Here is a 23,827-nt window from a genome sequence, read left to right on the forward strand (position 1 = left end):
AAGGGGAGCGGAGGGGCGTCCAAGCAATCGTGACCTAGCCAGCGCTGTGTGTAGGGAGAGAGCTACTTGGACGGGGCTTTTCTCCCCCCATTAAAGAGGGTTTGTTACAAATACCAGAACACACGCTGTTATTCAAACTATCATAACAGCTTGTCAAGACATCTGTTTCGTCTCAAGGTCGGACGAACATACAATTTGTTCCAGTGCTAAACTAGAAATCGATCTGAAATAAGGTTGTCAGAAGAAGCCATTTGATTTTCCTACGTTCACTGCCTGGTTAAACTAAAGAGAAGGCAATTTTTCAATCAAAGAGGATGGCCTCTATTTAGATCCCTGGCCTTGAAAAAGCATCTTACTTTAGTACACAGAAGGAACCATATGGAGACCGGCATACAATAAGACTCTGAGACCAGATTAGACGAGCCTAGTTTAGCAAGCTTGTGAATGCACCCTCTGGGTGCCACACTCTGTCTGTCACACAGGGACCTTTGACCCAGGATTTCCTGTCCAAAAGTGCCACTGGACCTTCTTCTCGCATGAGTTCCAGAAGATGACCGGAGCAGGGAGGGGTTGCTTGGTAAAGTGTAGTTTGTTATGAATCGTGACTCGCATCATTTCCTCTTCAATGTGACCTTCCCCCACAGTCATCTCGTGGGTCTGGTAGGTCTACGCTTTGATCTAATCGTATTAGCATAAAAAGAGGTTCCACCGTGGAATTTCTAAACAGCCGTTGATGGCTCCTGAGCGGTCCGGGTCCGTGTTTGCTGAAGGTGTTTATGTTCTTAGGCTGGTGAAAGCACAAGGTCAATGGAAAAGAGCAGGTTGCAAGACTCTTCACTTCAGCAAAGCGTTCGCTTAGCATTACAGATACGTCCCTCTTACACAAATCATTTCGAGTCAACGAGGGACCAATGGCACAGTAATATCCATGACCCAATTATATACACTCAGTTCCTCCAGGCACCCTGACAAAAGGTTCGCTCCTTTCAAAACTGCTTTGCTCTCACAGAAACAAATTTCACTGACTCACATGCCTTAAACATGAACACAACAGATATAATACATGAGTAACTACAAATTAAAATTGTTTTAGAGTAATGGATTTCTAATTTACAATAATGGACTAATTGGGAGAATAATTAAATTATGAGACCAGCATAAGGCTACACAAGCTACGCAGCTTCAGGCTGTAAAGACAGTATACATTAACTGGCCACTTTATTCACTCATTAGCCATTTTATTAGATATCTTACAGGTGCATTTTATAGGTGTACAATTACAGACTGTAATCTGTTGCCAAGCAACATTCGTCAGCCCACCTTTCCTGTTCACCCATCACATTCTGACCACAGAACCGGCCAGATTTGATCTGATGATATTCACAACACAGGAGTCATGCTGACATGGTAGAATTTGTTGCACTGCTTTGACTACATCAAGCACAGCAGAGGAGCTTGAGTTTTTACGCACAGCATTCAAATCTCTCCCCCCCCATACCCGATTAACGGAGGTCCTGCTGTGAAAACCGGACCACTTCTACTGCTGAAGCCCATATCAGGCTGGAAGACAATACAGCTTTGCAAACTTGACTTGGTCTCTAAAGATAAGCAACTGCCCTGGTCTCCTCATGTCAACCTCGACGGGTGGGAGAATAAAGGTTAGCCCCGCTTAAACGTGAAAAAGAGGATAAAACGCACATGCTTACTGAGAGTAGAGCTGGAGACTAAAGCTTGAAACTGAAGGACAAAGCATGACAAGGAGCTAGAGTGGAGAATTATTGCCCCCTGACCAGGACTCGGGCCTTCGATCGGCAGCTCACCGCTGCCCAGTCGACGTCTGGGGCTTGGGGGCGGAAGAGGCGTCACTGACGTATAGCAAGGCCATAAATCTTGGTCTTTAAATCATTTCAAATCCACAACCATTTACCAGAGCGTTGGGTTCATGGCAGATGAAGGGCTGGGTCTTTGTTTTGCTTTGTTCGTGTCACCTTAACATACCCGCTGGGAAGTGCGATGCGACTAATGAATGGCTGGTGATTTCTCCCCAGATAAAAGACACAGCCACCAAGAGAAAGCCAGACAAACAAGCACCCAGACAAAGCGGCAAAATTGGGGCATTTTATGCCAGAATGAGCCAAACAAGCCTATAGTGTGGCATTTCTTCCAGAGAACGCTCATTACTGCCAGTGTGATGCATTATTAACAGACAGAACCAACAAGCTGCAGTTGGGTTCTGTTAATAGCTTACCTCTGGACTGAGGACCACACAACACTTCATATTCCAATCTACAGCAATCACATACATTTTTGGTGCTGGTCAATTAGAAAGCATTCAGAGAATGATGAGGTACACGTCAAATCAAATAACCATGAAAATACAAGTTGGAAAGATTGGAATACAGTTCATGTAAAACTACACACACATGTAAAAAGAACCGTAACGCCCAATATTTATTGCCAGTGTTCACTATTAATTGAAAGAGTACGATATCTCGACTCCCCAGTATTCCAAGTTGGAACTACTTGGTTGAAAAGTAGAGGAAATGTCAGAGGGAAATGTCACTGATACAATAACGTAGCAGGAAACACATTTTCAGATTCGACAAGTCGAGATTCAGTCACGGTTGAATAATAATTTTCAGTATTTTCTGGATTAAATAATAATAATAATAATTTAAAAAACCCACATCCAACAACTACAGCAGTCATGTGGACTGTACAGTATTAAATGTTACCTTCACTAGGTCTTCCTTTGGCAGAAACATTTGGCAGATGTATGGCAACTTGCACAGCAAAGGTTTAGGATACACTACACAACATTTTTGTTTAGGATATCCAGAAAAACACTGCACAATGCAACTAGGCAAACCAAGGAAGCTAGCCGCCCTTTGAAACGCATTTTTTCTCGTACCTGTAACATGCACTGGAGGTAAATATGAAATAGTTTCTTAGGTTGAATTCAGCTTTAAAAACACGGGGGACTTGTTACCTTAGTGTTGTTCATCACCAACATGAACTCTATACATGAAGTAGCATGAATGTTAAACATGGGCAAAAGAAGAATTTATACATTTTTTTAGTTCTAAGCTACCACCTCTCCTACCTGACAGTGTTAAATGTATACAAAAAATAAATATAAAATCAACCTCATTGGCCATACGGGTATTCAGCACTTGAGTGTGGGTCAGTTGTTGACACAGGGCAGAGTATTTGTGCAACTACAACTTAACGCTACCAATTCTTACAATACACTTAATAATGAACAGGAATTAAGGCTAGCAACACAGTCTTTTAAAGTTGTGGATGTGTTGTGGTCATTCTAGGTGGTACTGATGTGAACACACGTACTCATTCTGAAAAGTTCCAAACACTACTGAGGCCCCACATGTGACCAGGTCATTCATGAGTAGGCATGAACATAAATAACTGCATCAAGATGCCAAATGTGAGTCATTATGCATTTGTAGGAGTAACTGAAGATATATTGCCTTTTATAAAAAAAAATGTCTTGCAGCATGACAAATCCAGCACAATGTGCAATTATAGAAACTACATCCAGACTGACCATGCACAGTCAGCACAACAGCAAAGGATAGTTCGATAGGAATTTGATAAGATATTGTCACAATAACTCTAGATGCTACAGCCTATTCTTCAAAATGACGCAGAGCTCCAGCGAGGACGAACAAAGTGCAGGACAAGCGTTTCTGGCCATTCCTTTGAGCCAGTCTCATCACCTCGCACTTGGATCAAACTCTCCACCATCTTATAGCTGTTCCTTCTGGCATTACAACACTGGCTCGCGAAACGGTGGGAACCGTGCCACTGGCTGACACTCCCTCAAAACAAAAGTACAAGCTCCGCCACTGGGCTCTGGTGAGTCGGACTGCCCATAGGCAGACTGGGTGAACAGATCGGCCCGAAACCCTGGTCATGGGGGGGAAAGGTCATAACGTTCATACTGCAAATCTCTTGCTGTTTTTCAATAGTTAGGGGCACAGCAAAGCGTTTTAGATCAGTGCTGGGTGGTGAAATACAAATATATGAATAACAGTTATGTATTTATTTTATTTTATTTTTTTTAAAAAGCAACCAGTATATTGGCATCCAAGTAATGCGTTTACGCAAGCCACAAACTATGTTTGATTGATGAATACATTTTCTATGATCTATTTTAAATGGGAGGACGAATTTCATCCCAGAATAAGCAATACATAAGCACTGGTCAATTTAAATCATCCCGAAAATGACCCGATATCCACAGTGTATAGCTATATAATTAAGATACTGAAGATGCACTTCCAAAGCCATTCCTCATACTCCAGTCACCCTCCTTATCAAAAAAGTGACAAAGGGAAAAACCAGCAAATGTCACGGCGGCAACCCTGAAAAATGCCAGGGAGCAAACGGCTCGCGCGTCAAGTGGGCCGGCGTGGCAAGGCGAGACCGGAGGGCAGCTACAAGCGCAGCGGGGCCAAGCAGAGGGCTAGTGGCCCGGGGGGCCCGCAGGGTTCCCCGGGCGCCTCTCGGGCTGGCCGCCATAATTCACTTTTACTCCGCCTGCTGTTCAGCAGCTACGGCCTCGCCGTGATGGAGTGCTTACGGGAGGAGGGCGGATGGGGGATTGGGAATTTAGTTTTCAAACCAGAGCGTACCGAGTCAGCCACGTCACAAGCGCTCCCGTGCAAAAGTCCTTATAATATGGGAACTACGTGACAGTATAAAAGTGGTAAACAGATTTATAATTGAATAAATGAATACGTTAATTTAATAGATCAACAAATTAAAAAGGTTCTCGCTTCGTCACGTTGGTGAGGTGAAGACTTAAACAGTCTACTTTTTTTTTTTTTGCCTTACAGCACTGTTAGAAATAAACTTTCCCTTATATAGATTCACTGCAAGAAAAACCCCAAAAGCAAGTGAGCAAAGTCTTGTGCCTTGTGTGCACTACATGAGTCTAGCGGCCATTTTGCTGTCGCAGGCAAATTGTGGAGGACTCGGAGAGAAATCGCTGCCATGCCCGCCTCGACACTTACGTAGTATGAGCGATTCAGCAATGCGATTTTCCCGCTGTATGAGCTGTCACAGAACCTACAGTGATTAATCTTGTCAAAGCTTGTAGTGGGAGTACCTATGCAACAAGTAAACAGGGTTGCAATGAACAATAGCCAATGAACTCTAGCTCTCGAAAGAATAAACGGCCCTTGTCCATATCTCAACCAATTCTCTTCCCGCGATTTACTTCGAATTCTTTTTTTCTTGTTTCTGTTCAAACTAGAGCAGAAACAACCACTATATCCAGTTGTTCAGAATCCACCTTAACACACAGCTACAGTTCTTGTATGTTTTCTTGGAAAAAGTGATATTTGCAGTCAGATGCTGTTCATCAGGGACCTTCTCATTTGAAAACCTGTGTAACATGCGAGTGTCATGTAGTGTGCACACCTGTCAACAAAACAACAGGTCACAGGAGACATCTGTTGTGCAATTTGAGCTGTATAGCATTTCTGAGAGTTTGAAAGTTGTGTAGTGCCCACTGGGCATTAAGAACTGTGCCAAAATGAATCCGCAAGCAATAACATTAAGCAGGTAATTTGTCTTTCACCACCCCGAGGGTCACAGGCATTAAAAGCCCTGTTTGAAACTTTCACAAATCATGACCATTTGCAAGCTCAGCCAAAGAGGTATCGAAGGATTGGAGAAGGGCCTTTTTAAAAAAAAAACAAAAAACGAAGGCACTTATTGGGCAAGTTTCAAAATCAGGGATGAATTGCCATCCATAAACAACAGCTTTGCCATATAGTGAAGTGCCACAATTCCAAACAGGCAATTTGCATGCCATGTTGCCCAAGTTGAAGAGGGGTTGAAGTAATGCTTCTCACTAAAGCTAAACAATTCGTTAGGCCCAATCCCCATTTCACCTCTCGTCTCTACCACTTAGGCCTAGCCCTCCATTTTTGTGCGTTCATCCCTATGGGAAGTGTTCCGATTCTTGTTGAGACAGAGGTGCAGGGTGAAGTGTTAGGGCTACAGGGGCCTCCAATCGGAGGTTCATCAGAGGCACACTCCAAATGGAGTATGAAGAGAAATTCTCCAAATCGCTGGCAAAATGGCTGCGCAAACAGCCAAAGAAGCCTACAAATGCAAGCAATTTCTCCAATAATGAAGATTAACCTAAGATAATTTGGTGGTTGTGTCATTATGGTCCACATTATGTGGTCCTTTTCTTCAGAACAAAACATTAAAAAATAGCTAGTAGTCCACCAATGTCACTATATAATGCTATATTGTTATTGCCCATTTTTGTGCGCAAGCCCACATTTTGACATATTTTCATGTCACCAACCCACCCTCGAATGTATATACTTCCCAAAACCAGCGAGGAGGTTGCTGAACTTTACCACTCCAAGATCAATGCAGACTGGCAGGGTTGCCAACAGAGTACCGATACTAATGAAGGTAATGAAGCAGTGTTCTTTTTTTATTTTTTTTATTTGGTGAGCAACTGATGCATGAAATTGAAGACTACTGACTGTGCTGGGTTCTTGAAGGGTTGTCCCATGTTGTAAGGGAAGAATTTAACCACTGCCACTTGTAACTCAATTCTAAGGGGACACTAAAAAAAAAAGAAGAAAAAAAAAGAAAAAAAGAAATAGGATTAGGCTTTGGACAAACCATTTTGGCTAGTGAAATCTCACATTCTTGGCTTATCCGTATCAGCTATAACAATATACCGGGCAGCAACATCTGAGTGACTGCCAACTTTGAAAGCTGAAATTAATGGACCGACCAAAAAGGATTTGGTTGTATAAAACACATTATCAAAAATAAATATGCAAATAGGCACTTTTGTTACCACAAAACCTTTATGAAAATAAAGGCTGAGGAGCTAAATTTGACAGTCACCAACCTAAAAGCAGGCCAACCCTGCTCTAATTACTTATTACTTAAAATACTCTAATTTCCATGGAAATTTGTATCATCATCTATGCTTTTGTCCTCAGCTAGCTAACCATCTCCTGAGACAGCTACCAACTTTGGCGGGTACGGCAAGAATGTTCTTCCTCCGAGATGGCGGCAAGGACCACATCTTTTCGAGCAGAGGGCAGGCCCGTGCACTGGGAGGACAGCACTAGCTGCCCTCGGCAACCAACCACAAACAGACGGACGATTGGCTAGTGAATGACACCCAGAGAGCAACACCAATTTGCTTCTTTGGACTCCTGGCACAGATGGGCGTGGCACTATTGGCACTCGAACCTGCAAACTCCCAATGAGAAGCACTGTCCTCATCTGTCCAAGTCATGCCACAACATTGTAACACCAAGCTAATTGCTAAAATTTCTCTGGATATGACACAATGACGCAATTTACCAGAACATGTAAAGTTGATTTTAACAACGAACATGAGTCTGTTCATAGGCATTCAAGTGATTACCAGCATGGTTAAACATTAAGCTTAACAATTAATCCTCATGAGGGGGAGATCTAATGGTGTGTACTTCTGTGGTATTTGTGAAGTGGCTACTTCCAAATAAACAGGATATAAGCAAATAAACAGGATGCAACGCGAAAAATGCCCTGGCATGAAAAACGAGCATGAGCTAGACTGATACGATACCTCCAAGCTGTCTACAGAAGAGAGACCAGAAGAGAGACCAAATGCATTTCTCTACTGTTTTTAATCATTTCCTCACAAAATCACTGCTACACTTTACATGCCAACTACTAAAATGTGACATGCTTACGCATGTGTTGTGTGTTTCACACTCACAAAATATGTACATGCACACATAACAGCTATAGCACTTGGTACTGGCCAGTGATGGCATTCAGATGTCCAAGCTAATTAGTTTAAAAGGGCAAAAATAGTAAATAAATATTTGGCCTAAAACACCCAAGGCTGGTGAAAGCAAGGCAGTTTCTAAGGCCTCGCTTAGTGGTGGGTTGGGCCTCAAGGAGATGCAATAGCTGGCGGAGTGCATTACACCTGGCAAATAGTCGATTCTTCTAAGCCCCGTAAATACAGAACAATTGAATGGCAATATATTCAACTGACAGTGCATTAATTGAACTGCACTTCACATGAGACAAGAAGAATTGGCCTGAGAATAAAATAAGTTGTCTCTGAACCATAAAGAGCATCAATAAAACAACCACCCCCACCACCACTTGATTAAATGTACGCCATGTACTTAGTGAACGGATGCTAGAACTAGTTCATCTTAAGGCAAAGGGTCTTTGGGGGAAAGCGTCCTTAGCAAACGCAAGAACTTTAAAGCTACATTTATTTATAATAATCAAGTAAGCAAGTACATAAATTAAAGGGGGGGGGAATAAACAAATAAACAAATAAATACATACATACATATGCAATATTATGGAGTGCACCAAAGGAAGTGTGCGATGAACCTTGGCTCAATTTCCCCCCTCAAAGATGTCCATTATTATTATTTAAAAAGGGACATTATGCTAAAAAGTAAGAAAGCGCTACTCTGGAAGATTAGCCAGCGCCTTCAGCCAGTAATGGCACTACTTTGGTGAGCATGAGCTGAGGGCTGGGCGAGAGGCGGGAAGGCACAAGTGGTCAGCTATAACGGCACGGCGCAGAGGTCGCGCCACAGTCACGCTGCGAAGGAAGATCCCAATTAATCATATATTTTGGGAAGCCAGAGTGTGCCACTGGGAAAATTAAGGAAAGCTCATGATGGTGCAGGGAAACGTGAAGCCCCGGAGGTAAACGTTTGTGTGCGCCCTGGAGCACGGATGAACTGCAAACTGGGTGTGAGTCAGGGAGAGCTGACGGGGGCTAATCTGGCAAAGTAACAGGTCTGTTTCTCACCGCTACCTAATCCTACTCTGACACCCCCCCCCAAAACCCCACCCCCTTGAACGTCCCCCCCACGTCCCCTTTTGATTGCCATTTTCTTCTCCTTCTCACTCTTTCACACCCAACTGTGCCTGTTACTAAGTATGGAGGTAAGCAGAAGAAGATCTACTGCGCCATATGCAGTATGCTCTGGCACTATTTAAGAGAGGACTGAAAGACAGGGGGGGTGGGTCAAAATACGCAAAGAAAAAAAAAGGGGGGGGGGTGGTTGTTGAGGAGCAGGGAATGGAGTGAGGGGGAAATAGAAGCAGGACCAGGAGAGACCACTTTATTTGGCCGTACTAAAAATAGAGCAGCGAATGGTAAGCAGGCAAGCAGGTCCTGTGCTAGCGCAGGCTAGCTGCTCGCCTTGCAGGACGCACAATCGATAGGTAGAACGTCGGATGGGAGGCTTCCCGGAGCTGGGGTGTGTGTGTGTGTGTGTGTGTGTGTGTGTGTGTGTGTGTGTGCGTGCGGTGTGGTGTGTGTGTGTGTGTGTGTGTGTGTGTGTGTGTGTGTTAGCGGGGAGGGGAAAGTGCCTCAGAGGCTGGGGTGGGGGTGGGGGATTATTTTTTGCACTGGTTGACTAAATATGGTCAAAGGGAGGTGAGGGAGACGCAGGAGTACTGGTGACTGATGCGAGCATTTTCCGAACGCATCTCTGGCCGTAAAGGGCCAACGGCGGAGCTCGGCTTGCTGCGAAAGTGCGGCGGCGGTCGGCCCCCACCCCACCCGCCCTCCACAGCCCGGTGCACTGGTACATGACCTTGGCCTCATGCGAGACAAAAACCCACACAGGGTGCTCGGGGAAAGCGACACTGTCCTTACAGGCCAGATCCCCTGTACACCTCTGATCCAATTTTCCCACAAGATCGAAACGAGAGAAAAAAGAGAGAGAAATAAGATGATACAAAGAGTTATCGCCAGGACACAAGAGAACTCAGCCTCGAATACTAAGCAGTGTGCATCTCACACACGCAACCTTTAAAAAGACAGACCCTCGTAAGCTACTTTTTTAAATGTGTTTATTTTTTACCTCTTCTCTCCGTAACGGCACAGAATGCGGCGGAGACACTGAGACTTCCGAGGCGAACGTAAGTGGATACGGCAGCCTCCCCGGGCCACTGTGGAGCGTGGGCACGGCCAGGGGGGCCGACGGGCAGACGCCGTGTGCCAGAGCGTTGCCATGCCCCCCGGGCATCTCCTGTTCTTCGAGGAGTGGTGGCAGTGTCGGCGTGATGCCTGTGCGCTCCTAAAGGTAAGCTGTTTCTGCTCTAGCTCCTCTGTGCTCCCTCCCTCACTCCCTCCCACCCTTACACGTGCTCGCTCTCGCTCTCTCTCTCTCTCCTCCACTCTGTCTCACTACCCCCTCCACCCAACCCCCCGTTCAGAGCAGCTGATTCAGCGAGTCGGCACGCGATGGCTGCAGCGGCAACCGGAGAGCTCGGGAGGTCGTTACGGCTCCTCGCATGCCGGAGCGCTGCCGGAGGGTGGAGCGCAGGAGCGGAAGAGCCGGTGCTGACAGGTAACGTACGCTCCCGTTCCCTTCTTCCCGCTGGACGAGCCTTTACCCCCGTGAAGCCGGACAGTCCGCATTGACGTCTTTCCCCCTTTTCTCTTTCCCTGTCTTTCTTTTCTCTCTCTCTCCCCTCCCATCTCCCTCTCTCTCGCTCTCCCTCCCCCTCTCTCTCTCTCTCCTCTCCGGATGTGCTGGGTAAGAAACCGCATGGCTCGTCAGCCGGTGTGTGTGTGTGTGTGTGTGTGCGTGCGCGCGGCATGCTCGGAGAGGGGGGGGGAGTGGAATTTACTGTGCTGCATCAGTGCGATCGGAAGAAGTACTCCGGCAGCATCTCAGGGAACACGAGGGGGCTCTCCCCACGCACCCACCTGCCTCCCAGCTCCACCCCCCCCTTACAGCAACTCACAGGAACGGCAGGTGAAGACGGAACCTGGGGAAAGTTGCTACCATCCACATGGATTTGCCCGCTCGCTTGCTCCCTCCCTCCCGTCCCGTACCCCCTCCCCCTATGCAGTTTTAGTGCTGCCCAGGCAGAAGACTACTGCAGCACAGAATTCCCAGGCTCGTTAGCCCCTCACAGCTCCCGCGCTACTGCTATCTAATGGCAGACTTGTTAACTCAAGCCTACTCGAATCTGGATCACATGGGGGGGCTTTCTTCCTCCCCCCACCCAACTCCCCCCTCCTCAACAGCTTGGACCGCTGGCTAAGACTCCCCACACAAGGTACCAAACGGAATACAGTTCTGCGCTGGGACACCCACAGCACCTTGCGGTGCCTTTTTTTTTTTTTTTGCGACACCTTCACTTGTGGGTGTATTTTGTTTAATTTTTGGAATCTTGTTTGGAGTTTCTGGAGAAGGAGCAGTATGTGTGTGTGTGTGTGCGTGTGCGTGCATGGACAGCTACTGATGAAGGGACACGGACATGGTGGTGGGACGTGAGGTTCAAGCAAGACGGACGGCGCGGGGGTGGGGGGGGGAGAAGCGGACTGACGAAAAACAGCTGTGGTGGCGTATTAATTCTCTGGAGGGCGAGCGGGGTTGGCAGTGTGGCTTCTGGATATGTTTGTCACTTGCTGAACCCATGACACCCGGGATAACAGCCTACGTTCGCTGTAGGGATCACTGCACGCTCTCCAAGCAGAAGGCAGGGGCAGGGCAATAGCACTGCAGTGACTCCACCCCCCACTCCTCCACCCCCGCCCTGCCGCACAGCGGGGAGCAAGACGGGCCGTGCCGCCTCCGTGCCCTGTGGCCCCCGGCCGGAGGAGGACCTCCCTCGTCTGCTGGCTCGGCTCCGCGGACCTCTCGGATCGCCGCGACATTTCCTAGACTGGACGTTGTGCTCCGAGACAGGGCCGCTCCGGGGCCCTCCTAATTAAAGGCCCTTCCCGGCACCCTGACATCACCGTGCGGCTGAGCCTCCACTGCACGACTCCGGCCATGACGCGTCAATATCCAGCTCTGTCATGCAAAAAAAAAAAAAACCTGTACAAAAACCACTTCAGCCAGGATTTCCACTAGTTCCCAGAATAGCACGTTTAAGTGAGCTGCTGTTCTTTTTCCACCCTTGCCCTCTCCTCCCAGCTGGGTGTCTGATAGCAGGGGGGGGTGGGGGGGTTTGGAGGCGTTGACTTGTGGAATGTGTGGAGCTGGAGCAAAGATTCATTAGAGGGCTCCTGCCCATTTCACGCCACCGCGCCAATGGCTATCGATCTCCGGGATCTAGCCAAACGCCCGCACCTAGTGAACAGCAGCGGGTAAACACGCAGAAGAGGCAGGCTTCAAATAGTCACACGGGCTGCAAAAACCTAAAAAAGAAAAAAAGGGGAGGTGTGTTCCATTTTTTTCCCCTCTCGCCAGCACACCCAGTCCAGTTCACGAGTGCTGAGTGGGCATTAGCTCTTGCATGTGACCTCTGGCCCGGTGCACGCGGCTAAAGCCCAGATCCCGCTCACAATAGCTTCCTGTTCCACTTGGATCAACCTCGTTTTCAAACGTCGGCAGCCGGCCTGAAATATGGCCAGGGGTGGGGAGGCGTGGCGGCGGGGGGATACGGTCAGCAGTAAAGTTATGGGGCGTGAGAGAGAGGAGAGCGGGTGCGAGGGAGCTTTAAAGACAAACAAAACAAAAAAAGCTGGAGGCTTATTAAGCTTAAACGTGTGCCATTACGGCTAGGATGGTGTACGGATGTGAAGGAGCCCGGGAGAGAAGGGCTCTGGAGCCTCGCCTTGCCTCGGTTGCCTTTGCCGTACTTTTTTTTATTATTTTATTTATTTTTATTTTTTTTTTTTATACTGCCCTTTTTCTCTCCCTCGCCTCGGGATAAAAAGACTGTGCTAACCTTTTTCCTTTTTCTTTTTTCGGATTCGCAACGGATGCGGTGGCCGTTGCTCTTTTCCGTATTCCCTGTGGATTCTCCCGGTGCTCTGGAGGACGGCCAGGGTCGGCGGAGCAGACGGCACTGCACAGACCTGGACACGTCTGACACGTGTCTGTGGGGGCGGTAGGGGATCGGCCGGTTCTGCCGTGGCCGGGCTGGGAATGGACCCCGAGCCACTGTTCGTAAAGCACGACTGAAAGTCACCTTACGTTATAGTGCGTGCTGCCATACCGCTGCATTCTGCAGTGTGGTGAGAGGAGGAGGAAAAATAAGACTGTGCTGCTGGACCACAAGAGAATACAAAAAGGTTGGTTTCTATCAAACAAACAAACAAACAAAAACCAAAACAAAAACCGTTAAAACAGCCCACACAAGACAAGGTAAGGAGACTGAGCCCTGCTTGGGGTTACCTACCTGGTGTACATACTTCTTTATGTGCCCATATGAACATATGACAGCTATGGAATGTAAAGAAGTATGTATTCTTGGTCAGGTGCTGATCCTCAAATTAGGACCGTGTTGGTTTCGGTCCCTCTTCTCTGCCCTGTGCACTGACGAGCTTCGTTACAGGGGTTAGCTGAGCTGAAATCCGTGGAGCATGCTTTGCGGAGAGAGAGAGAGAGAGAGAGAGAGAGAGAGAGAGAGAGCTCACGAGCGACAGCGAGCTAGAGTCGGATTCACAAGTGCGGGTGCAGGGGATTACTGCAGCATGGAGTCCAAGGGAAGTTACTGCTCCCGTTCTCGGACTTCATCAGCTGTCCGACGCGCCCCTCCTTAATAAAGTAGTCTAACCGGCCACTGCAGCATACAGGCAGCTGATCCGGTAACGCAACAAAGGTAACGGAGGAGACCTCTTACAAAACCAAGGAAAGGAAAAAAAAGTGTACGTGGCACGTATAGCAAAGTGAAAAGATTTGCTGGTTTTTATGGCGTCCGATGCCCAGTTTGGAGGGGGAGAGAAATGACCACGCGGTCAGGGCCGCTGTCTTTGAAACAGGAGCTCTTTTCATTATTAGCTGGTTTGCTGCATTACAGAACTTAGTGTCCAGTAAAAACTTAGCAACTTCCATGGAGGCACTGGCATACGAGTGGCAGTCCCAACCATGTATTCCAAAAAGGTCCTTTCAGGGGCGGGGGCGAGGCGGGAGGGTTACATTAAAAAAAAAAAAAAAAAAAAAGGTAGCAGTGACTCAGGGATGGCTTTACATTTTTGTACCCTGAAGGCAGGGGAGATGAAAGGAACGGCTGAGGTGACTATTCCAGGGGAGGCATGCCGAGCTCTGCTGGAGCCAGAGTTGGAGCACTCCCATCCCCCACCCCCGGCTCCGGCCCGCCGTCTTGCGGCCAGATTAGGGCATGGAAAAGCGACGGAGCAGGGGTCGCGGGGCAGCCCTGCCCGTCAGCCGGCTTCAGCGGACGTGCAACAAGAGGAGGGGATGTTGGGGGCGGGGGCACGTCGCGTTCTCACACAAACACGTGGTCACACGCCGTTTCTACCCCCCCAGGTACTGTAGCATTACAATGCTTAGTGCCTGGGGCACTTCAAGTGACGAGGGAAGTGTTTCTTGATAAAGACATGTAGATAAATAGTTGTGTGTTATATATATACATACATATTTATACGTATGTATAAAAGAGCACCCCTAAGGCGAGAGCTGCTCCTACTTTCTTTACACTGACGCGGAGGCGGAGCTGTGGTTCCTAACCTACTTCTTCAACTCGAAACTTTACATTGTGGTGCTCCACATTGTTCCGTCGGCTGAGGTCACGCTTGATTTATGAGGGTAAATACGGTGAAGGCGCTGCCGCTGCGTTGGCCCGACGCGCCGAATCTAGGTTGTCGAGGTACAAGGCGGCGAATTGACTTCCTGCTTGGCCACGCCTCGGCGGCGTGAAGGACAGAGAGGGGAAACGAGAGACGAGCACTTCGGCCATGACGGGACCCGAGAGAGGACGCGGCCCACTTCCGTGCAGCGGGTGTCCTCTGCGCTCGGCTGCGCTGCCCGGTTTGTGCGGTATTTGCAGGCCGTGTCGTTGCGACCCCCCCCCCCCACACCCCGTGCTTTCCACTGTGTCCTGACCGACACCCGCAGCAGACGGTGACGTTATGAAATGCTCAGCTGCTGTCCCCAGCCATTGCCCACTTAAGGCTGGTGTATTTGGGGGAGCAGAGATTTGCCCAGGACATCGCTAGCAAGTGTGGCACTGTGCGCGCGCATGTCGAGAACGGTGTAAACAGCCGTGTCCTGACCCCTGCATAACGGGAGCCGTATCGAGCAACACTGACCCCACTTTCGCAAGCGCACTCAGCAAGCTGCTTAAAGAGGCTGCAGTCAGCCACGTCTGCCAAAACGTCGCGTGGTGTTTTACCGTCGCCATGGGAGCCGGCTGGGGAGGGCTCCGCTATTCTCGCCACTCTCCGTAATTGAATTAAGACGGATAAAATTATCGAGGCTTCGCAAAGTGGGATTGCAATATTGGTCAGTCAGAATTGCGACGGCCGCTGGCTCCGTAACCGGGACCGAGGGAGATACTGTAAGTGTGACGGGACTTGTGAACGTGACCCCTGCGGGCCCCTGTGGGAGGAGTGAGGAAGCGCGCCCTCTGCAGGGCGTCATGGCGCAGTGTCAAGTGACGCAAGGTGTTGCCCAGGGCATGGGTGGGGAGGACGGGTTTATGAGTTTCCATATTGAGTCTTACTGGGTAAAGGTCACATGAAATACTTCCACGATAACTCTCGTCCCCTCTGAGGAGCCGAGTTGCGTGGTCAGGTTTCCCAAGCCAGCTGTGAACCCCAATGCTTTGCTAAAGCTGGTAAAATGGAACCAAATCACCTCTTCGATGGATTTGGTCCCCTTCAACCAGCTGTAGCTATGCTTTGATGACGACAGGAACAGTTGTGATTCACCTCCGACAGGCCCCCGTCGCTCAGCTTAAAAACGACAATGCTGGCAATAGTATCTTTTGTGTTTGCTGGTAACAGAAATGTCATAAATGAGGTAAATGTTACAGACTTTGCGGCAGCGTTAAAATGACCCTTCCACCCCCCCCCCCTTTACAGAAATAAAAGTCAACTCAAGCCAAAACCCTTTGCTATCTCTCTTCTTTCGTTTGGGCCTTATTCTCAGAGTTTATTCATTGGTTCGTTTTTGTAGGGTGGGACCCCCAGAGCGTGTATAAAGAGTCGAAATGCAGTGTGGTGCAGAGGTGGGCTAGTCCATGGGGGCTGGAAAGCGCACGCACGCATGTGAGTGAGCAAGCGAGCGAGCGAGCACGGGGTGTGTGTGGGGGGGGGGTGTTACAACAGGAGCGTACTGCGACACACCCGGGCTCAGTAGCCTCTCAATAGTCCTCCTGCTTGCAGACGGTGGGAGAGGAGTGGAGATGAAAGCCAGATGCTGCTGAGCAGGGGGAGTGGCCTGCACGCACGCCGGCATGTAAGCATGCATGAAGCTGACGGAGATGGCCAGTCAGATGGCCCCACACACCCACAGCGATGCAGTGTTCAGTCCCTGCTCCCTAGAGCTTCCAGCCTTCTCCCTCTCACTCGCACGCTGCGTCACAACATGTGACCCGATTACTCAAACCGGGTCTGACCCATTCAGGTCGCTGTGGCGTCCGCAGCCAACAGTGACGGGATATGACCTTCAGGGCAAGTCGTCGTTAAACGAAGGAAGCCATCCAAAAGCGACGTGCGATGCCGATAAAGTCTCACTGCTCCTACAAATGTGTGCGTGTGTGTGTGGACGTGGTGGCAATCACACCTTAGTGAGGTCTGCCGCACTCTTCAAAACAGAATCGCTGCATTTTTGGCTTTTGTTTCATGGCCTTGATTTGACCTGCCCAACATGAAAGGTGCTGTAAAAGAGTTCCCTGACAAGTTCACGCGATGGCTGTAACTTGGTGCGAGCCTGGCGGAGGGCGCGCGGGGCCGAGGCGAGCGTGGCAGCTGGCGGCCAAGGCCGTTACGGAGTCCCTCACAGCCGTGCTCCCGAGCACGGGACTCCGCGAGGTAATGAACAAACAGGTGGACCGATTAGTAGCAGAGTAGAGGGAACCAATACAACAGGAGAAGGGGAAGGGATACAAGAGTTCCAAAGCATGCAGCGTGTGTGTGTGTCTATATATATAAAAAAATATAAAAAAACACGTGCGCGCAGGGCCTGTTCGGAGGGCTGCTGTAAGTCACGGGCCATTAATCGGACTGTTTACAGTGCTGGAACGGCGGTGGTCTGCTGCAGCAGGACAGAGCGCCGCGGAGACGATCCAGGAGGCCGCAGCAGAGAAGACGGAGGAGCAGCCCGGCACGCCACGCTCCCGCACCCAAACTCGTTGCTGGTGCACAATGGCATTCTTTATTCTGGTTTACTGAGTTTTGGGTATTTGCACGAGAATCAGACCTATAGATCGTGCTAGACAAATGTTAAACGCTATGAAAAATAATAATAATAATAATAATTTTTCAAAACCCAGCAGGACTCCAGTTCATTGCAAGTGTCTTTCAGGGTTGCAGAAGGACAAAGTACCCACAACATGTGTGGCTCTTTTCTTTCTTTCAAAGCACTGCTTGCCAACTTCAGCACTGCAAAAATCTTATTGCAAAATGATGATAATAATAATAATAATAATACCCAAACATGTATATAAACGAAGTGTTCAAATACATCTGCCATCAATAAAAGTACTGCATGGGGACTCTCAGTCTCACAGCAACACCTCACAGAAAGATGGACATCAGAATCTCGGGGCCGGACTCAGGCCAGACCGCGTGAGACGTGAGACACGGCGAGTACGAGTCCCGAGTGGTCAAAGGCGGCGGCTGAAGGAAACCCACCTGGGGTTCCCGCGCAGGGCGGCGTGGTGGAGGGCGTTGAAGCCGTTGTTGTTGGTGATAGTGACATCGGCGCCTGCCTCCAGCAGGACGGACAGCATGTCATCCCTCTTCTTGCTGATGGCGTCATGCAGAGGAGTGTCTCCCTCCGAGTCCTACAGGAGGCAGCAAAGAGTTTAGCACTGTGAGCCCAGTGCTACGCTCCAGCTTGGCTTAATGGAAAAAATCCTTTCATAGCCAGACCGAACGCAGGCACATTTAGCACACTGGAGATATTCAGCGAACTTCCTACATATATTAGCTTGGCATATATTAGCTTGGGAAAGAAAATGTTTTAGATTTGAATACATAAGTACTTGCAGACTAATCAGAATGCTAATAAACTTTTTTTTTTCTTTTTTTTTTTAAAAAGCTGTTCAGAGTACCACCATATATTTAACCCTAAGAAGATAGCCAACTAAAAGGCATTAAAACGTGCTGGGAGACCATGGTGTAAAAATAAAAATAAACAAACAAACAAAAAAAAACCCCACAAACCTTTTTAAAAATTGGATTTGGATGGTAACTGCAAAACAAATGGGAAAATGCCAAAAGCACCATGGCAGCCATCTGCTGGTGTACCCTTCTGCACACGTCTATCTGCTCTACAGCATGAATGTGGTGTTGGAAACAGAGGCCAAGCGGAGGGTTAGGGGCTGTGGAAAAACGCCGTCATGGAAGCAGACCGCAGCACCGCAGACAGCGTGGACAGGAGAGGAGTACGCTCCGTTTTCAAAACGCTACACCTCACGACAGCATGGTCAACTCCGATAGAGGCTCTTCCCAGTTAGCCGAGTCACCTAGGCAAGTGCGGGGACTGCGGAGACTAATTAAAGAGTTTCAGGAAAGGTTAATTACAGAGCTTCACAGGAACAGAGCAAATTGTGCAAATATTTATACTCAGTTTCGCTGGCGTCATTGCGCCCTGACAGCGATTAATCTTCTCAAACACAGAGGGGACACACGCGCACGGTAGGTAGCGCGAACTCATCACTGACGCCGCAACTAATAACGGCGCTGGCGGACTAATAATCAGGAGCTGTGGTTAACCCAGCAGGTCCCAGGGCCAACAGCCGCTGATCAAACACGCCTGATTCAACTCATCCGTTAATCCCCAAACACTTCACATGCCGAGCCAGTTGACACGGTGCAGCAAGGGGGGAGCAACACGCCCTCCACGAGACACCCCACCCCAAACCCCCGGGGGTGAGGTGGAGCCGCGCACATCAGCAGTAAAACCCCTCAAAACGTACATATCTGAGCTGCAGAACGACCAATAGCAGCACTCCCATCCCTTAACTGTCCGAACCACCGAGCAGGACCAACGTCTCGGTCGACCATTTCCATTCAAGCGGAGGGAGGCCGCCCTACCTGCAGGCTGGGGTGGCAGCCCAGGTCGAGCAGGGTCTTCACCACCTGCAGGTGGCCCTTGTTGACGGCGATGTGCAGGGGCGTCTGCCGGCGCTTGTTGCGGGCGTTGAGGTCGGCGCCACCGCGGTGCAGCACCTCGATGACGGAGCCCTCGTCGCCAAACGCGGCGTGGTGCACGGCCCGGTCTCCATCCTTGTCCTTGGCGCAGCGGACAGCAGAGGACAAAGCAAAGTCAGTACCGCTGCAGTACAGATGGTTATTACAGAGCCTAGTACAGAAAAAGTATGGAACTGTTAGTTAGTATAGGACCCAATATAGTCAGATAGTATAAGCCCCAATATAGTACAGTCATTTATTACAGCACCTAGCATTGTATGGGTGGTTACTATATAGTGAGTGTAGGACAGCGAGTTGGTGGGAGGAGCTACGTCTGATACACAACATCCAAGGTCAAGGTCAGGCATGAGGGCAGGGGTCCAAACTGCTCCACTATCTTGTCTTATGTATAATCAACAACACTGCTCTGCTCTGAAATACTGCTTCAGCGCAGTACACCCCAAGCTGCAAATTCTAAATAACAAAGAAGGGCAGAAGGGAATCCCCGCCCAGAGAGGAGACGGGGGTCCTACACCTTTTGCAGCTTAAATGGCCTACACGCTAAAACGTTTCTCAGACGTGACGTACGGGGGCCCTCGTGCCCTGTGGAGGCGGCAGTGGCGCTGAACCCGACGAGAGCTGCCAGGCGCTTGCAGAAGCCTGCGATCAAAGCCTGCAGCGGGAACTGTCTCAGCTGCGACGGGCACCCCCAGGCCCCTCCGCCCCAAAAAAATACCTCCAGATGCCGGAACATTAAATATTCCCCCTTGATGGTAAGCGAAGAACCAGTCACGTGTTCAGAATAAGAATGCTTTCCTTCCCAGGATACAGTACTGCTAAGGCCCCACCCTGGCAGGCCTCATGAGTAAACACAGGGCGCGGTAGCTGCATGCTAAGGTTTGCCACTGTTCTTAATATGGGCGCTGGAGCAGTTCAGTCAACAGTGCTCCTCCTCTTAGTCAATATGCGCCTCAGACACGCCGGCACAGCTCGCATCTTAAGAGGTTGAAAGAAAAGAAAAAAAATTGTCCTTTCGAGAGCTGCACTTTGAAGCTATCGTCCTCCCCCCCCCAAAAATCAATTTTTTTGATTTCCCTGTACCGTTACACATCAAGCCCGATTTGCCATAAAAATGAGCCACAGAAAACTGGAAATGTGAGAACAAAAGCTTCCCCCCCCACCCTGTTCTGAGAGAAGGGAGATAAGCTCCTCAGAAATTAAGCATCCGATTAACAGTCCGAGCATGAGAGGGGCAAGACGCAACATTTTTAACACTGAGCCAAGTGCCAATGGTGAGAGTCACTTTTACAGGTCAACTGATTACAGGAAGGTCTAATCAGGTCCGTAGAAATAACAGGTCAAAAACGAACTATTGATTTATTTGGAACTTGTCTATAATGACTGCAAGAACATTTTCTCTGTGTGGGTGACAGAAGCTGCAGAGTCATGGTTGTTAGCCAGGAACCCATTACAGCATTCTAAGTTGAATACCTAGTGTTACTTCAACACAGTAAATTTGTATCGTATGTGCAAACAGTATTCTAGAAAAACATCATGACAAGTCTAGGTTACGATCTTACCAGCGCACCAGCAGGAGATCTGGCCAAATCACTCCAGCTCATAATGGGTGTTACTAATTAACTGGTTCTTCTTGCAGTGAACAGTCGGACAACGTGCAACTGCTTTTGTGCAGATGTTCAGTCTAGCCAACCAAGCCGGAGGATCGTCTGTCTCTTGGGTGACCTGCCCTCTGAGGTCTCTTTAGAACAAAGGACACCAGCCTGCTGTGTTTCAACACGAGCACCTGCACCTAGCTAGGTTTAATAAGCTCCAGGTCACTGCTTTTCTTGTCTTAAATGCAGCTGGGTTTAAGCGACGGAGGCCACCCGGTGTTGCAGCTGTGGTGAGGTGGAGCAAGTTACCTCTGCCTCCAGGTCCACGTTGTGTTTCAGCAGGAGCTTGAGGACGTCCACGTGGCCGTTCTGGCTGGCCGCCTGCATCGCCGTGTGCCCGGCGCACTGTCCGTTCACCTAGGAGACAAAAGGCAGGATGGGCTGGGGGTGGGGCTGTGACCGGCACATGCAGGAGTTACGTGGCACAGCGCGGCCCATGCACTCCTCCGGCCGATCTGCAGCACTGCGGTATGGTGGAGCGGCGTGGCACTGAAGCCCCGCCACCCCCACCCCTGCATCTGTGGGGCTCGGCAGGGCAGCAGACCAGGCCTGGCAGCAGCACGGAGAAGCCACCAAAACCCAGCGGGGGAAGGGTGGGGAGTTGGGGGGGTTTAGAGGGACAAAACTTCTGTGGGAACATGAGTGGGTCACAGGCGCTGCAGTCCCAAAGGAACTGGCATGGCTACAAAGCAGCTAAAAGGGCACCAGCCCTCTCCTCAAAACCTGCTTTGCTAAAACGGGCATCTCGACAGGCAGAGCTGGTACAGCTGCACAAATGTGCATTTGTAGACAGACATTTCCGTTCACACCCTCAGGATTCACAACACTGTACACAAGCGAGGTAAACTAAACCCATCACACACCCTCAGGAGCCCTGACGATTCTTTACAGCAGTACCCAAACGTAACACCCCCCCCAACTACGGGACAAATGAGCCAGCTTCCAAGAGTCGCTGACAAACGGGCGGTGGAACGCCCCCCGCCGTCAGGTTACATTACGCACAATTACACATGCCTCAGATACTGTCCCCAAGTGTGGGGTACAGAAGTGCTCTCAGGGCAGGTAGGGTGGGCTGTCCACTACGTGCTCGCCTGGACCCAGACGCGGATATGGCAGGGTGCTCAGGCCAGTAACAGCGCCCACCATGCTAATGGACAAGTGTTCGTCATGGCCAGGACCTGAATCTGTTGATCAGGCCCTGCTCTCCACCTGTCTTTCACATTGCTGGTTAAATTTCCTTATTTCCTTAGGTACCCGTTTTTTTTCCCCTCACTTTGGACAGAGCACTCTCAAACCATTTCACTGCAAGTTATACTGTGTATGACTATGTATGTGACAAATAAACCAAATTTGAAATAGGATTTGGTGCAGGTGATCACCCAGTCAGTCTCATTAATGCCGGGATCAGACCGCACGATGCGTTTGACTTTCACAATGGTCAGCATATCAGACTAGGCAATCACAGTACCACAAACTATTACCATATCTTGGCAGGGAGACTTGCAACGCTATATGTCTGGCACCGACCAGTCATAATTCACGTCCTTGTGGGAGTTCATAGGTCATTGAGGAGGAGGGTCAAGAAATTTTCAAATCATGGCTATAACCAGCTCCTCCCTGGCTTGCTGAAGTGGGTCATTTATCTTCCTGGACTGTCAAGGTACTCCCTCAAGGACACGTCAGAAAGGCAGAGCTATTGCTGTCATAGTTCACCCAACCTTTCCTACGCCGTTCCACCTGATGACTGCGAGGGCCGCGTCCTTTCCTCTCTGCTCCATGGTTACAAGTGCGCCAGAGAGCGCCACTGGCCTACTGGTCAACATCAAGGAAGAGTTGTCAGACTAGGCAGGAAATGTACAAAAAAAAAATCCCGACATGCTAGACCCGTCATCGGCCTGTCCCAGATGCCGCGTTGCCGTTCTTTGCTTCGGTCCCTGTACAAGGCCTGGCCCCTCGTTCCCAATGCTCATATTTCGAGCCAGACACTGGAAATTACGTGGAAATGCTAGGATAAAAATGACGTTGAGCTTCATACGTGTAGTCTGATCCCAGCATTAGAATGTACTGTGCCTGTGTTGGAACTCAAGACACCGCAATGGAACAGCTTCTACACATGTAGAGAAAATTTTATACTGGTCTCTTAAATACATGCAGCTCTGGAAATGCTTATATTACACGCACGCACGCGCACACACACACACACACACACACACACACACACACACACACACACACACGGGGTGTGTGAGCCAGAGAGGTCCTTACGTCCACGTCAGGCCTCTTAAGGATGTCCTCGACCTTAGCCAGGTCTCCGTTGGCTGCGGCCTTCACCAGCTCCTCGTTGATGTCGCCAGACTCCTGCGTCTCGAACAGCTTCTTCAGCAGCTGGGACAGGCGCTCTGAGGACAAACGGAGATGTCCTGAGTGGACACGCGCTGAACCAGTGCAGGACTCAACACATGCAGAGGAAAGAGCCTATTGCTCAACTGGGTGTGAATGACGGTGTACAAGACTCATTGGTTTGTGAGACTGACATGAGACTAGACATACGACTAGCGCGTGTGCGCACGCACTTTACCTCCGGAGGCGTTGGTGACGGCAGAGCCGGCCGGGGCCACTTTGGTGACAGCGGCAGGGTTGTAGGTCCAGGAGGTGCCGCACACCTCCACTTTCAGGTCGCTGTCTGAGTAGATCTGCTGCACACGGCCCACCTTCCCCAGGGTCTGCAGATCTCACACAAACACACACACACACACACACACACACACACACACACACACAGACAGAGGATGGGTGAGAAAACTGAAAAAAATAAATATTAAAAAGAGGAAAGAATGCTAGAAAGTTCACAGGTACACAAGCTTCTCTGACAGAGAACAATACCCAAACCACTCAATAACATGGAGAGTGCGGGGGCCGAGACAGAGGAAAAATCGATATGTCCACGCTTGGCCGTTTAGGAATGAGACGAGGCTCGTTTAAAAGGAGAACACCCAGAGGCCTCCAGGCTCGCGTGGCCATTGCTCATTTCTATTGCTCATAACTA

At 49.4% G+C, this 23,827-nt stretch overlaps 1 protein-coding gene and 1 long non-coding RNA gene across 9 annotated transcripts in view; one reads left to right on the top strand and one right to left on the bottom strand.

Moving 5' to 3' along the window:
* mib1 (mindbomb E3 ubiquitin protein ligase 1) overlaps nt 1–23,827 on the bottom strand; it is a 48,893-nt gene that overhangs the window by 15,282 nt on the left and 9,784 nt on the right. For all 6 annotated transcript variants that reach the window (XM_035527838.1, XM_035527841.1, XM_035527839.1 and 3 more), the window contains 5 exons: nt 23,360–23,504; nt 23,047–23,180; nt 21,031–21,138; nt 19,013–19,210; nt 17,606–17,757 (listed from right to left, as the gene is read on the bottom strand). In XM_035527838.1, the coding sequence (XP_035383731.1) occupies nt 17,606–17,757; nt 19,013–19,210; nt 21,031–21,138; nt 23,047–23,180; nt 23,360–23,504 (737 nt within the window). The remainder of the gene's footprint in view (nt 1–17,605; nt 17,758–19,012; nt 19,211–21,030; nt 21,139–23,046; nt 23,181–23,359; nt 23,505–23,827) is intronic.
* Nucleotides 10,064–17,243, top strand: LOC113591688. Of its 3 annotated transcripts, XR_004776253.1 has the most exons (4): nt 10,064–10,127; nt 10,261–10,394; nt 10,589–13,078; nt 16,986–17,243. It is a non-coding gene; the product is annotated as an uncharacterized LOC113591688 (long non-coding RNA). The 3 variants fall into 3 exon arrangements; XR_004776252.1 differs by having other exon boundaries at nt 10,067–10,394; XR_003412227.2 differs by having other exon boundaries at nt 10,067–10,394; nt 12,824–13,078.

This window comes from Electrophorus electricus, chromosome 7 (genome assembly GCF_013358815.1).
Source record: "Electrophorus electricus isolate fEleEle1 chromosome 7, fEleEle1.pri, whole genome shotgun sequence".
Lineage (NCBI taxonomy): Eukaryota > Metazoa > Chordata > Actinopteri > Gymnotiformes > Gymnotidae > Electrophorus > Electrophorus electricus.